The following is a 16,111-nucleotide window of genomic DNA, read 5'->3' on the forward strand; positions in this document are numbered from 1 at the left end:
CTCAGTCCCTGGAAAAATCATGGAGCAGGTCCTCAAAGAATCAATCTTGAAGTACTTGCATGAGAGGAAAGTGATCAGGAACAGCCAGCATGGATTCACCAAGGGAAGGTCATGCCTGACTAATCTAATCGCCTTTTATCATGAGATTACTGGTTCTGTGGATGAAGGGAAAGCAGTGGATGTATTGTTTCTTGACTTTAGCAAAGCTTTTGACACGGTCTCCCACAGTATTCTTGTCAGCAAGTTAAGGAAGTATGGGCTGGATGAATGCACTATAGGGTGGGTAGAAAGCTGGCTAGATTGTCGGGCTCAACGGGTAGTGATCAATGGCTCCATGTCTAGTTGGCAGCCGGTGTCAAGTGGAGTGTCCCAGGGGTCGGTCCTGGGGCCGGTTTTGTTCAATATCTTCATAAATGATCTGGAGGATGGTGTGGATTGCACTCTCGGCAAATTTGCGGACGATACTAAACTGGGAGGAGTGGTAGATACGCTGGAGGGGGGGGATAGGATACAGAAGGACCTAGACAAATTGGAGGATTGGGCCAAAAGAAATCTGATGAGGTTCAATAAGGATAAGTGCAGGGTCCTGCACTTAGGACGGAAGAATCCAATGCACCGCTACAGACTAGGGACCGAATGGCTAGGCAGCAGTTCTGCGGAAAAGGACCTAGGGGTGACAGTGGACGAGAAGCTGGATATGAGTCAGCAGTGTGCCCTTGTTGCCAAGAAGGCCAATGGCATTTTGGGATGTATACGTAGGGGCATAGCGAGCAGATCGAGGGACGTGATCGTCCCCCTCTATTCGACATTGGTGAGGCCTCATCTGGAGTACTGTGTCCAGTTTTGGGCCCCACACTACAAGAAGGATGTGGATAAATTGGAGAGAGTCCAGCGAAGGGCAACAAAAATGATTAGGGGTCTAGAACACATGACTTATGAGGAGAGGCTGAGGGAGCTGGGATTGTTTAGCCTGCAGAAGAGAAGAATGAGGGGGGATTTGATAGCTGCTTTCAACTACCTGAAAGGGGGTTCCAAAGAGGATGGCTCTAGACTGTTCTCAATGGTAGCAGATGACAGAACGAGGAGTAATGGCCTCAAGTTGCAGTGGGGGAGGTTTAGATTGGATATTAGGAAAAACTTTTTCACTAAGAGGGTGGTGAAACACTGGAATGCGTTGCCTAGGGAGGTGGTGGAATCTCCTTCCTTGGAAGTTTTTAAGGTCAGGCTTGACAAAGCCCTGGCTGGGATGATTTAACTGGGAATTGGTCCTGCTTCGAGCAGGGGGTTGGACTAGATGACCTTCAGGGGTCCCTTCCAACCCTGATATTCTATGATTCTATGATTCTATGCTCTTGTCTAACACTGCAGTTTATTAGATTTAAGCATACACAGACATAAACAGTAGATTTAGAACGTCCCAGATATTTACCTAACATCTGGAACAGTACTGAGTAATTAGCAGGAGGTTCGCAGTGGCCAGTGGCTCACCCACCGGGGAGAAAGGGTGTCAGGAAAAACATCTCTCAAGATGGTTTCAGAGGATTGCTCCTGAGATCAGCTAGTAGAGTGTACTTTTGTAACTACAAAACACATAGGTCATAATGCACCTACTGGATCATCCTTTTACTAATTTTCAATAAACTTTCTAATATCAGAGGCGTCTAGACTCAAGGTTTTCCACCCACCAAAGGTTTCAGTCTCAGTTGTTTTCTTGCCTGTCTCCTCCTCCCATTCTGCTTAGCAGAAGCTGCCAGCTAGATATGACCTTGCTTCTGAAAGCCTGTCTCCAAATTTCAGAGTAACAGCCGTGTTAGTCTGTATCCGCAAAAAGAAAAGGAGTACTTGTGGCACCTTAGAGACTAACCAATTTATTTGAGCATGAGCTTTCGTGAGCTACAGCTCACTTCATCAGTCTCCAAATTAACCCTTAACTATGTGGTGCTTTATTTCATTACTTCAGGGTGGCTGAATGCACATAATAGGGTTGCAATTAACTTGATCCCAATTCTGGGGTATACACACCCCTCAAATCTAGGGCAATGTGATCTGCCTGTAGATAGAACCAAAATTCTGTGATCCGCTAAAGTGGGTGCAGCTAATTCATGCAGCTAATTCTTGTTTCTGCAAGGCATAAAATAATGTGGGCCTCATGTATGCTATAGAATTAACCCCTGGCTTCAGAGTTGTGCTCCTGAATCTCAGCTTTCATTCTGAAAAATAAATTATGGGTGGGATTTTCAGAAGCCATCACAGAAGATTAGGGTTGGAAGAGTCTAGTCCAACCCCCTCCTCAAAGCGGGATCAACCCCAGTTAAATCATCCCAGTCAGGGCTTTGTCAAGCTGAACCTTAAAAATGTCTAAGAAGGGAGATTCCACCACCTGCCTAGGGAACCCATTCCAGTGCTTCACCACCCTCCCAGTGAAATAGTTTTTCTTAATACCCAACCTAAACCTCCCCCACTGCAACTTGAGACCATTGCTCCTTGTTCTGTCATCTGCCACTGAGAACAGCCGAGCTCCATCCTCTTTGGAACCCCCCTTCAGGTAGATGAAGGCTGCTATCAAATCCCCCCTCACTCTTCTCTTCTGCAGACTAAATAACCCCAGTTCCCTCAGCCTCTCCTCATCAGTCATGTGTCCCAGCCCCCTGGCATTGGCCTAAGGGATATGATAGTTTCACCGACTGAGTTCAATGGAACCAGGGTTTGCAAATTTACCTTATGTTTTTAGCCTTCATGAATGTGAAGAGACTGAAGATCTGACCTGAGTGGAACCGATGGAGTGATATCTGCCTGAGTATGCAGAAAGCTTGAAGAAATATCCCGAGAAGTGTGAACCACCCCATATATCCTAATGGCTTGTTGTCATTTTTAGGTTTCAGAGTCCATCTCCATCATATTGACAACTGAAAATGCAGGGACAGTATAAAGGAAACTGAATTTAATATAAATAGAAAAAACACAAGGCCTTCTGCACTGATTGAATTATTCATTTTCATATTTAATTCAATGATGTGACCACATGCCAAATCTGAATTTAAGCTTCTGTAGTCCTGACAACTGCCTCCTACCTGCTGTATCTAGCTGCACCGGCTTTTGGTCTGGCATCTCCATCAAACACTCCGCATCTTTTGTGGCTCCCTTGTGCATCCTTGACAAAATGTGTGTGCAAGGTCAGGCCATGAGCTAGATAGATGCACAAACATCTTGTAAATGGCTCTTTGTGGAAGAATTGCAATTAATATTAAATGGCTATTCCTATAATCTTGCAACACTATATTTTCAATCCACTGCACAGTGACTTTAAAAAACAAAGACAAATTAAGATCTGTGTTTTATTCCTGCCCTGATTTTTTCCCTAGCTCACTACTAAATAGCTTTGCATTCATGACACCTCTGGAAACATACTTATGACTAACGTGCCTCCATTGTGAAAGATGATTGTAAACAGGATCCTGGGCCTGAATTTTTGTTGTTCTGCATCTTGTGCAGGCATTTATGGTGGTACAAAGTGGGTGTGAAATGCCACCAGGTCAGCGTGCGTTCATGGGCTATACACAGTGCAGGGTGATGAAGAATCAGGCCTACTTTGTACTGAATGGTGCACCTAGAGGACTGGCTTTTGGCCAGCCAGCTTTTGCTCCTGCACAGCTCTGATTGGTGGTCAGTCATACAAAGGAAAAGAGCCTTTTGTGGAGCCTTTAATGTGTTCACAAGACAACATGATAATGTTAAAAATGATGTGCCAGGTTCAGGTTGTTGTGCTAATTGGTCCCATTGCAAGCCGGCAGCAGCGAATGGGTTTATCCTCTTACTTCTGTAGCATAATCCCTCCTGGTCAGGGCTGAGGGAAGTGGACGTCAGCAATTTGGGGAGGAGCTTGCACTACTGTGGCCCTGTCCGATCTGTTCTGGGGATAAATAGAAGGCTTCAGACTCGGGGCTGCCAAGCCAGCATTGTTCCCCAGCAATACGTTATCAAACATTACAATGAAACCAAAAAATGAGACCAGGATGGATCCTGGTGAAATAAGCATGTTTAAAGGACCAGACTCAGTCGAGGGTCTATGCTGGAGCAGACCCTGAAGGGAATCCTAGTAGTACAAAAGTAGGCACAGCCACCTACCACGTGCTAGGAAAGGGAAGGAGGGGCTGTAGAAAGCCAGCAGAGCCCCAAACGTGTGAAGCCCGGAGCAGAGACGTGGTCACAGGAAGAGCTGCTGGCAAACAGGCTGGGTCCATTGTTCCCCTTGGCAGATTTTTGGGCTCCTCCTGAATAGATTTTTGAAGCTTCCCTTCTAAGTGGCAGCTCCATGAAAAGGCAAACTCGATATTCTGCTTTACCTGGAGAGGAGTCCCCATTCTGAGCCACATGGGGCTTCACTGGACTGGCACGGTATATACTCTTCCCTGCACTGGCTGAATTCCACAGTGGGAAGCCGATGGCTTTTGGTCCCCCTACAACCCTTGTTCTTTCAAACTCACCCCCTGCCAGCATGCACAGATTTTAGGCTGTTACCACCAAAGTCTGTGGCCCTGCCTGCTGTCCTGCTAGTTTGCATGGAATGTTGCTGCTGGTGACACTCATACGCCCTTTGATAAAGTAGCCGCCAAAGCTCCAGTCCCTCTGTGAGCCGTGCTGCAGACCCACTTCGATCTGAGACATTCATTAGTGTCGTTTGCCAAAAGGTTTATGTAACAGATGTTACAAAGCAGAGAGAGAGAGAGAGACACACACACACACAGAACAATACTGGAAGAGCTGGTGGGGTGATGGAGGGAGGATATTCCGTGGGACTAAAGTAGCTCAGAGCCCCAGCTGCAATCTGCTAAACAGCAACTAATGTCTCTGTGTGACCATGCTGTATTTTCAGCTCGTCATCATGGCTGGGACCGTTCTGCTCGCCTACTACTTCGAGTGCACTGACACTTTCCAGGTGCATATCCAGGGTTTCTTCTGTCAGGATGGAGATTTGATGAAGCCTTACCCAGGAACGGAGGACGAGAGTTTTATTTCACCTCTGGTGCTGTATTGCGTGCTGGCTTCGACCCCGACAGCTATTGTAAGTATCAAAACACTTTCATTCTTCCATGCTGATGCAAAAAAAGAAGACAAAAAATCCCTGTAATCCCTGATTTTCCTTTTTCCCCTCTCTTCTTTTCAACTGTAATTCATGTATGTTTCTGTTGTAGCCAAAGAAAGAGAGCAGACTCATAAAATCCGCATCAGTTATCCACAGAGGTTCTGGTTAATTCTAATACTGTCAGAAAGCAAGATGAAGCTGCCTACAGTTTAAGAATGTACAGTAGCTAGCTCACTTTAATAGTTGGTTATGAATTGCATGGTTTCCAGAGAGGCCCCAAATGCAAAGATTACGTGTTCTTGGCAATAAAATAACCATCATAAAATTTGAATCAGATCTGAAATTATACAGCCAGGACTATTTGCTGCTGTTCTGAATGGACTGCTGAGGACTCAGATGAGGGGAAAGCTGCTTTATAACAGTTTCTAGTTATTGACAAGTGCAAATGTGCTTTATTTTTATGTGTGTTGCTCTCACATACACAGACATACAGTTAACTCTCTTCTTTACCTGTTTTTCTTTTATGATCCCACAAAACGCCGTGCAGTTATATATGCTAAAGCCATTTTCAAGTTGCAGGACACCAAAAGCTCTAAACTGCTTCTTAAAGTCACCCTAATCTCAAAACATTGTGTTTCTTCTTTTTTTGCACAAAAAATAACAAATATAATTAATAGCCAGCTTCGTTACTAATCTAGCTAAATGAATGCAATTTAATTAGATATTGTCCTTTTTGTGTGTCTTTTTTTCTGCAAGGTTATTAACTCGTATATGTGGATCTTTAAGACAGGTGATTGCAGAAGTGTATGTCATTAAATTTCTTGGTGTTTCTTTTTAGTTTATTGCAAATTTGGGATCATAACTGAACTAATAGCAGAAACAGACAATACAGAAAATAATCAGAAAAATAAGGGGGAAGACTTTCAAAAGTAGCTAAGGTATTTAGGTGCACAAGTCCTACTGAAAGCCAATGGGACTTGTATGCCTAATTCCCTTAGGCACTTTTGAAAACCTTCCCTACTAGCAATTGTATTTTCTGCATTAGCACTCCAAGCTCAATAGGTAATTTGACCTGGTCGAGTTCACTTAATGCTGCACCAATTTCAGGGTTTGCAAATGAAGGAGTTGCATTGAGACCAGGGAATGTTGTCACTTTACAGCCATCCTTTCCCACCAAAATGTATTTTGGGCCATCTAGGGAAGTAGCTTTTGGAAAGCAGTGTTTGTACCGGGAGGTTTAATGCACTCCTCACTATGAATTTGATACTGCACAATTGAACTCAATTGGTGACTTGTCTTTGACTTCAGGGGAACTGGATCTGGCATGGGATGGCCAAGTATTGGTACAATGCTACTCTCTGGGAACTTTTTCCCTTGGGCGTCTTCATGTGAGCAGGACAAAGTTGCTGTGGCATTTTAAATGTTGTTTTACTGGGGAAACATTTTCCCTCCACCCCAGAGGTCAGTGACAGAGCTTTCTTTCCTCAGGGCCCTCAGGTACCTTCCTTGGCCAAGAAAGGCTGAGTGGGGTTATGTTTGGAGCCCTTCAGGACTGATCCTTCCTCAATCACAGACTAATGTGATGTGCTTCTGCTGCCAGGCGCTGACCAGTGCTGCCTTTGTAGCATACATAGCCCTTGCCAGCCCAGGGAATGGAAGATCAGGCCTGGGAGTCAAACTCAAAGAGCTATTTGACCAGCCCTCTAAAGCCTTTTTTGTCTCATATTCAGTATATTCTGGTGTCTAGCACTGGGTTCTCTTTCCCATCTAATCTCAAAACAAAGCATGTGCCGGGGCTGTCTCATTTCTTCAAACTTTAATGGTTTGATCTGAGTGAGTTCAATACATTACTATTACATTTCTGCATTCAATACATGATGAAATTAGGTCGTTTTTATAGAAGTTGATTTTTAGAAACCGATTTTATACAGTCGATTGCGTATGTCCACTCTAAGCGCATTGAGTTGGCGGAGTGCATCCTCACTACCGTGGCTAGCATCGACTTACAGAGCGGTGCACTGTGGGTAGCTATCCCACAGTTCCCGCAGTCTCTGCTGCCCATTGGAATTCTGGGTTGAGCTCCCAATGCCTGATGGGGCAAAAACATTGTCGCAGGTGGTTTCGGGTACATGTTGTGAGCCCCCCCCCCGCCCCCATGAAAGCAATGGCAGACAATCGTTTTGCACCTTTTTTCCTGGGTTAACCGTGCAGACAGCATACCACGGCAAGCATGGAGCCCACTCAACTCACCGTCACCGTACGTCTCCTGGTTGCTGCTGGCAGACGTGGTACTGCATTGCTACACAACAGCAGCTACTTGCCATTGTGGCAGATAGTGCAGTAGGATGGATAGCCATTGTATGTCTCCTGGGTGCTCCTGGCAGACCTCGGTGAGGTCAATCAGGGGTGCCTGGCAAGACATGGTTATTCTCCTCTTAGAGCACTGAATGGGAGCCAGAGACTCCAGGTCATTCTCTTCTTTAAGTTTCGTCTCATGGAGATTCAGTCCTGCCTCGAAGATCATACGAGCTGGAGGCTTCTGCCTGAGGCTGCTCTCCCAGCCGGCAGCACCACACGGTCACACCTACCCCAGCCTACCCCCATGCTCCCATGGCTCATGAAGCCTGGACAGTAGAGAGGAGCAGTTCAACTATAGGCTGAGCAAGTGCAGAATGGTGGTAGAATGTGCCTTTGGATGTTTAAAAGCTCGCTGGCGCCGTTTGCTGACTAGGTCAGACCTCAGTGCAACCAACATTCCCACTGTTATTACTGCTTGCTGTGTGCTCCATAATATCTGTGAGAGTAAGGGGGAAGATGTTTATGGCGGGGTGGAAGGTTGAGGCAAATCACCTGGCATCCGATTTTGAGCAGCCAGACACCAGGGCGATTAGAAGAGCACAGCAATGTGCGCTGCACATCAGAGAGGCTTTGAAAACCAGTTTCATGACTGGCCAGGCTTTGGTGTGAGAGTTGTGTGTGTTTCTCCTTGATGCAAACCCGCCCCCTTTGTTGATTTTAATTCACTGTAAGCCAACCACCCTCCCCCCCTTCAAAATAAAATAACTATTGTTTTGAAACCATGCATTCTTTCTTTATTAATTAAAAAAAAAGAGATAACGGACAAGGTAGCCCAGGTGGAGTGGGAGAGGAGGGAAGGACAAGGCCTTATTGTAGCCAAACTAAAAATCAAACTGTTTGAGTGACAGTCTTCTGTTGCTTGGGCCATCCTTTGGAGTGGAGTGGCTGGGTGCCAGGAGCCTCCCCCTCCGCGTTCTTGGGTGTCTGGGTGAGGAGGCTGTGGAACATGGGGAGGAGGGTAGGTGGTTACAGAGTGGATGCAGCGGGGGTCTGTGCTGTTGTTGGCTTTCCTGCAGCTCCAACAGATGCTTCATCATATCCGTTTGCTTCCCCATTAGCCACAGCATCGCGCCCTGCCTCCGCTCTTCACGCTCACTTAATTCTTTCGTGGCCTCTGCCACTGAAGGCCTCCATGCATTAAGCTGTGCCCTATCAGTGCGGAAGGACTGCATGAGCTCGGAAAACATGTCATCATGAGTGCGTTTTTTCCGCCTTTTAATCTGCAATAACCTCAGGGACGGAGATGATAGGGGGAGCGCAGAAACATTCTACGATTCTGGGGGGACTGCATGGTCACCTGTGCTGCTGAGTTTGCCACGCTGACCAAACAGGAAATAAAATTCAAAAGTTCCCCGGGGCTTTTCCTGTGTACCTGGCTAGTGCATCAGAGTTCAAAGTGCTGTTCAGAGCAGTCACAATGGAGCACTCTGGGATAGCTCCTGGAGGCCAATACCGTCAATTTGCATCTGCACTACCCCAAATTCGACCCAGCAAGGTCGATTTTAGAGCTACTCCCCTCGTCGGGGAGGAGTACAGAAGTAGATTTTAAGAGCCCTTTAGGTCAACGGAATGGGGTTGGTTGTGTGGACGTAGTCATTTTTAAATAGACCTAACACGGCTAAATTCGACCTAACCCGATAGTGTAGACCAGGCCTAAGACATCCTCACCCATTTCTTTCCAGGCCACCATTTCCTACCCGCCCCCAGTACACTCAGGTGACAGGCCCGCATTCCCACTCCCAGCAGCTATTTTTGTGCACGACTTCCTCACCCACCAACCATGAGAAGCATCATCTCTAAGCAACCTCTGCCATACTGTGGCATCTCTAAACTGTCACCCACATCCCTAACCTGCATGACTTGGTCATTGTGCATTGCACTGCCTACCAAATCACCCTGCGTACACGTCCTTATTGATGCTTACAGCCCTTGCAGCTCCTGCAGCATGGGACGTGATTTGAAAGCTAGTGGAACCCACATGAGGTTCAGCCAAATGAAAGTATCCTGTTTCTTCCATATATGCTATGGCAATTGTATCCTCAAGAGAACAACCCCAAATCAGGTTTCCTTCTCAAAGACCAAACTGCTTCACATTAAGAACTCCTCTGTGGCTCATTGAACAGATGATGTTCAAGGTAAAAGTTTTAGGAGTGCAGGGGTTGGTTCTCCCCTCTGTGTATCTGCCTAACTCTGCTTCACATGAATGAGAGTCACATATGCATCTAGAGAGCCTACACTCGTTGCAGGTTAATCCATAGCTTCATTCTCTGCACTCTGCTATCAAGAGTAATCATTGTCAGCCCACAGCCAGGCCTACGGAGAGTGCATTAAAATCAAGGCTAATGTCAGTCCTCTTTTATAGCAATGATCCTCACAAGTGAGATTATTGCTGCTGTTTTTACAAGATGATCTGCAGGGTCATTTGATAAGAGCTGTCTGCACTAGGGGGGAGGGGGCTAGTAGACACTACCTCACTTCAGATTAACCCATAAACCATGAACAACGTGCTGCTTCGGGCTTACCAAACACACTGCATGCCCTTGTAAGCAGAGTCCAAGTCAGAGCAATGGGTCAGTTTGGCTAAGAGGATTTATTACTGTGAATCTGATTTGCCCTTATTTTATCACAGTGCCAGCACCACATGGCATGAGGGAAATAACTATTAACCCAGCTTCTTGGCATCTCAAAGAAAAACAACTGGAGAGAGTTTGGCAAAACCACACGCCTAGCCCAGTGCATACACTGGCATACAGCAGCCAGGCATGCTTAGGTGCAGTCCCACATGCACATGTTTGAAAGTCCTAATTCTAGTGCAGCTTTGAAATGTTGCAGGATTTGCGGGGAGCCTGTTAGCGAATACGGCGCCTCTTGTGGAAAGTTTGTTTTTGCAATCCACGTTGGAATCAAATGGGGCTGTGACTACGGGTGGCGAAATGCATGCATAAATCCATGTACCCTTATCAGAAACACTCTTTTCATTTGGTAACATACTGTGTGCTTTTAGCTATCTAGTACCTGCAACGTGAATGAGACTCCCCTGCTTCTGCGCTTGTCGAAACTTGCTGTCGCACAAGTGGATCCATGAAGCTATTTTCCCTGCTGCACTGAATGTGTAATCACGAGGCTCGTGGGTTACAAACATCTTTTGATGTAATATCTGACGTAACCTTTTGCTGTCTGATAATGGGAAGTCCCTGGAAGGGGAAGTGCTTGCATCTCATTGGGTCACAGTTAAATAAATAAAAGGTACACACACCGATCTCAAATCTCGGAAATGCATTTTTCACCCCAATGTTCCATTGCGGATAGTTCAAATGGTTTCATCTTGCTGTGCTCAGTTGTCATTCTAGACTCTGAGTGCAATGAAATTAGCATCTTCTCTGTAAAGCAGCAGAAAAGTGGTGAATGAAATGGTAATTTGCACCTAAACAAGGACAGAGTGGCTTTTTTCTATTCCAAAGAAAGTGCTGGCATTTTTATTTCTGATTTAATAACTTGGCCTCCTCCGGATCATAAATCTTCACCTCTCGAATCTTAACATTTCCTTTAGCTTTGGTGTAGAAGAATCATTCCTGGAGTCATGTTAACAGGAATTGTGTTTATTTTACATGCTCCCTGCAGTGACAGATAGTTCCTGGCACAGTGAAAAGCTCAACAAGGCAGCAGGGTTGCATCCTCATCTGGCGTAAATGGGGCCAGCTCCGTTGACATCAGTGGCACTACAGTGATGAACAGCAGCCCGAGCCCCACCTCGCAACTTAGTTTTGTGGGGGCCCCCCATAATGTGGGACCCTGGGCAATTGCCCCGCTTGCCACTCCCTAACACCAGCCCTGATTCTAAAGTAACACAGAGCACTGGGCTGGCGTAGTAACGTTTGTTGTCAGAAGGGGGTTGCAGTGCAATGAAGTTTGAGAACTGCTGGGATAGATATTCGGAAAAACTTTCTAACTAGAGTTCTGAAACAGGTAGCAAAGTTCTGAAATAGGTTTCTAATGGAGGTTATGGAATCTCTGTCATCAGAGGTTTTCAAGAACAGGATGGACAAACACCTGTCAGGAACGGTCTAGATTTACTTGGTCCTGCCTCAGCACAGGGGCCTGGACTTGATGACCTCTTGAGGCCCCTTCCAGTCCCACATTTCTATGATTCTATATTAGTGACCTCCCCATAGAGCTTCATGTGTGTGGGTAAATAGGCTAGGACTCTATTGTCTGTGGGATCTTCTGTTCCTCTTTACTGTGTTTCTGTCCTTTTCTTGCAAACTTCCTTCTTCACTGAACCATGCCTTGAAGAGATTGCAGTGTACAAAGTCAGAATGCCACTTGCCATAGCTCTTTAAGTCTCCATCAGGTATTTCTGTTCTGGACTGAAGTTGACATACACAGAAATCACTAGGCATTCAGAAAGCCAGATGTTTTTAAATTCTCAAATTAGATGCTGCGGAGTTCTAATAATCCAAATGACACTAACCAAGCCTCTCACTCCAGTGATTTAATGGACAAATGTCCCTAGGGAAGAGACAAAGTGGCTGTGAGGATGCTAACGTCATTTTCAGAGCTGGGTTTTCAAAATGAGAACTGTGTATTTGAGTTATATAAGATATGTGCCTCATAATCTTATCTGGCTTTCCAGTGATGGGGATCCTAAAAATCAAGGATATCATAAAAAATATCAGTGCAATTCATCTGTATGTGTAACCCACACCCACCCAGTCTGGCACTCTGTCCCTCCTAGTGGTGGCTGGGTCACATACAGGAGTTGATGAGCCTGCTACAGCTCTGACTAAGAAAGTTGGTTCATAGAATCATAGAAGATTGGGGTTGGAAGAGACCTCAGGAGGTCACCTAGTCCAACCCCCTGCTCAAAGCAGGACCAACCCCAACTAAATCATCCCAGCCAGGGCTTTGTCAAGCCGGGCCTTAAAAACCTCTGAGGATGGCAGGGCCGCCCGGAGGATTCAGGGGCCCTGGGGTCGGCGGCGGCAGGGGTCCTTCTGCTCCGGGTCTTCAGGGCACTTCGCCGAAGACATGGAGCGGAAGGACCCTGCTGCCGAAGTACCGCTGAAGACCCGGAGCGGAAGAAGCGGCGGCGGGTCCTTCACTCTGGGTGTGTTTGGCAGCACTGAAGGACTGCCCACCGCCGAAGTGCCGCCGAAAACTCTTGTGCGGGTGCCTGAAAATTCTTGTGGGGGCCCCTGGGGGGCCCGGAGCTGGAGCAAATTACCCCACTTGCTCCTCCGCTCTGGGCGGCCCTGGAGGATGGAGATTCTACCACCTCCCTAGGTAACCCATTCCAGTGCTTCACCATCCTCCTAGTGAAATAGTGTTTCCTAATATCCAACCTAGACCTCCCCCACTGCAACTTGAGACCATTGCTCCTTGTTCTGTCATCTGCCATCACTGAGAACAGCCGAGCTCCATCCTCTTTGGAACCGCCCTTCAGGTAGTTGAAGGCTGCTATCAAATCTCCCCTCACTCTTCTCTTCTGCAGACTAAATAAGCCCAGTTCCCTCAGCCTCTCCTCATAAGTCATGGGCCCCAGCTCCTTAGTCATTTTTGTTGCCCTCCGCTGGACTCTCCAATTTTTCCACATCCCTTCTGTAGTGGGGGGCCCAAAACTGGACACAATACTCCAGATGTGTATTCACGAGTGCCGAATAGAAGGGAATAATCACTTCCCTCAGTCTGCTGACAATGCCCCTACTAATGCAGCCCGATATGCCGGTAGCCTTCTTGGCACCAAGGGCACACCGTTGATTCATATCCAGCTTCTCGTCCACTGTAATCCCCAGGTCCTTTTCTGCAGAACTGCCGCTTAGCCAGTCGGTCCCCAGCCTGTAGCAGTGCATGGGATTCTTCCATCCTAAGTGCAGGACTCTGCACTTGTCCTTGTTGAACCTCATCAAATTTCTTTTGGCCCAATCCTCCAATTTGTCTAGGTCACTCTGGACTCTATCGCTACCCTCCAGCATATCTACCTCTCCCCCCAGCTTAGTGTCATCTGCAAACTTGCTGAGGGTGCAGTCCATCCCATCGTCCAGATCATTAATGAAGATGTTGAACAAAACTGCCCCAGGACCGACCCCTGCCCCAGACGACATCCACTTGATACCGGCTGCCAACTAGACATTGAGCCATTGATCATTACCCGTTGAGCCTGACGATCTAGCCAGCTTTCTATCCACCTTATAGTCCATTCATCCAATCCATACTTCTTTAACTTGCTGGCAAGAATACTGTGAGAGACCATATCAAAAGCTTTGCTAAAGTCAAGGTATATCACGTCTGCTGCTTTCCCCATATCCACAGAGCCAGTTATCTCATCATAGAAGGCGATCAGATTGGTCAGCCGTGACTTGCCCTTGGTGAATCCGTGTTGACTGTTCCTGATCACCTTCCTCTCTTCCAAGTGCTTCAAAATGAATTCCTTGAGCACCTGCTTCATGATTTTTCCAGGGACTGAGGTGAGGCTCACCGGTCTGTAGTTCCCCGGATTCTCCTTCTTCCCTTTTTTAAAGATGGGCACTATATTTGCCTTTTTCCAGTCATCCAGGACCTCCCGCAATCGCCACAAGTTTTCAAAGAGTATGGCCAATGACTGTGCAATCACATCAGCCAAGTCCCTCAGCACCCTCAGATGCATTAGATCCGGATGCATGGATTGTGCATGTCCAGCTTTTCTAAATAGTCCTTAATCTGTTCTTTTACCACTGAGGGTTGCTCATTCCTCCCCATACTGTGCTGCCCAGTGCAGCAGTCTGGGAGCTGACCTTGTCTGTGAAGACAGAGGCAAAAAAAGCATTAAATACTTCAGCTTTTTCCACATCATCTGTCACTAGGCTGCCTCCCCCGTTCAGTAAGAGTCCCTTAGCTCTTGGTTCTTTTAGCTCAGGCAGTAGAGGCTCATGCATTAAATTCTAAGGTCCCAGGCCAGGTTTGATCCCCACTGCCATTGACCTAGCCAGGGACATCACTTTGCACATCTATAAATATGGTACATACATAAGGTAGATTTCAGCACCCTCCATCCCTTGATGCATGAGACCTGAGTAGCAACAGGACAAAAAGATGGTTCAGGCCATTTTACCGCCCTTCAAAACTAATTTCCAAAATATGGAATTATGTGATTGGGCCAAACTCTAGCCTATGTCAAATAATCATGACAGAATTCAAGGCTTCTACTTACACTGGCCTGTCCATTATGGTTTGACTGTTGGAAGGAGGAGAACTTGTTTCAAAAAGAGAAAGTTCTATGCTGAACTGAATGTTGGGTTGCAATAGGAAATTTCTAGCAGACAGGGTTTTTTTAAACAAGTTTAAAAAGTTTCCCTAGCATCATCTCTAGTTTTCTTGATGGGGAAAAAAGCAACCTTTGTGTGATATTTTTTGTAAGTACCTTGAATGGATTGCACAAGCCAAAAAGGATGAGGATGACATTTCCATGTAGTATTCAGTCAAGCCACTCTAAATCCAGTGATGATCAAATGTGTACAAGGCAGGAAGAAACCATGTGCAGCTTTCCCTCTAAACCTTGAATCTATTCCAGAATTTTTGGAAATGTGCTCCTTTTAAATGTGTTTTCTCTCCTTCCTGGCTTTTGTTGGTTTATTAGAACTGTATTATTATAGTGATTTATTTCTAAAAGAGAAGCCAGGAAAATCCTGCATCGTGTTGGCCGAGTCCTCTGGCTGCTCGGCAGCAGATGCTGAGGAAACCAAAAGGGAGTTAATTCAGCTCAGGGTTGTTTTACGGTAACATCCTTCCAGATTTTCAGGCAGAAATCTCTGCGCACCAGAGAGCTCCAGTGCAAGGGCAAGTTGTGAGGGTAAGGTAGAATCATAGAATATCAGGGTTGGAAGGGACCCCTGAAGGTCATCTAGTCCAACCCCCTGCTCGAAGCAGGACCAATTCCCAGTTAAATCATCCCAGCCAGGGCTTTGTCAAGCCTGACCTTAAAAACCTCTAAGGAAGGAGATTCTACCACCTCCCTAGGTAACGCATTCCAGTGTTTCACCACCCTCCTAGTGAAAAAGTTTTTCCTAATATCCAATCGAAACCTCCCCCACTGCAACTTGAGACCATTACTCCTCGTTCTGTCATCTGCTACCATTGAGAACAGTCTAGAGCCATCCTCTTTGGAACCCCCTTTCAGGTAGTTGAAAGCAGCTATCAAATCCCCCCTCATTCTTCTCTTCTGCAGGCTAAACAATCCCAGCTCCCTCAGCCTCTCCTCATAAGTCATGTGTTCTAGACCCCTAATCATTTTTGTTGCCCTTCGCTGGACTCTCTCCAATTTATCCACATCCTTCTTGTAGTGTGGGGCCCAAAACTGGACACAGTACTCCAGATGAGGCCTCACCAATGTTGAATAGAGGGGAACGATCACGTCCCTCGATCTGCTCGCTATGCCCCTACTTATACATCCCAAAATGCCATTGGCCTTCTTGGCAACAAGGGCACACTGCTGACTCATATCCAGCTTCTCGTCCACTGTCACCCCTAGGTCCTTTTCTGCAGAACTGCTGCCTAGCCATTCGGTCCCTAGTCTGTAGCGGTGCATTGGGTTCTTCCATCCTAAGTGCAGGACCCTGCACTTATCCTTATTGAACCTCATCAGATTTCTTTTGGCCCAATCCTCCAATTTGTCTAGGTCCTTCTGTATCCTATCCC

The 16,111-nt window shown here is 46.4% G+C and overlaps 1 protein-coding gene across 1 annotated transcript in view; it reads left to right on the forward strand.

Annotated features, from left to right (window-relative positions):
- PLPPR1 (phospholipid phosphatase related 1) overlaps positions 1–16,111 on the forward strand; it is a 110,997-nt gene that overhangs the window by 56,212 nt on the left and 38,674 nt on the right. Inside the window, exon 2 of the mRNA XM_077816492.1 lies at positions 4,874–5,062. Coding sequence (XP_077672618.1) covers positions 4,874–5,062 — 189 coding nt within the window. The remainder of the gene's footprint in view (positions 1–4,873; positions 5,063–16,111) is intronic.

Source organism: Eretmochelys imbricata, chromosome 5 (assembly GCF_965152235.1).
Source record: "Eretmochelys imbricata isolate rEreImb1 chromosome 5, rEreImb1.hap1, whole genome shotgun sequence".
NCBI classification, from domain to species: Eukaryota; Metazoa; Chordata; order Testudines; family Cheloniidae; genus Eretmochelys; species Eretmochelys imbricata.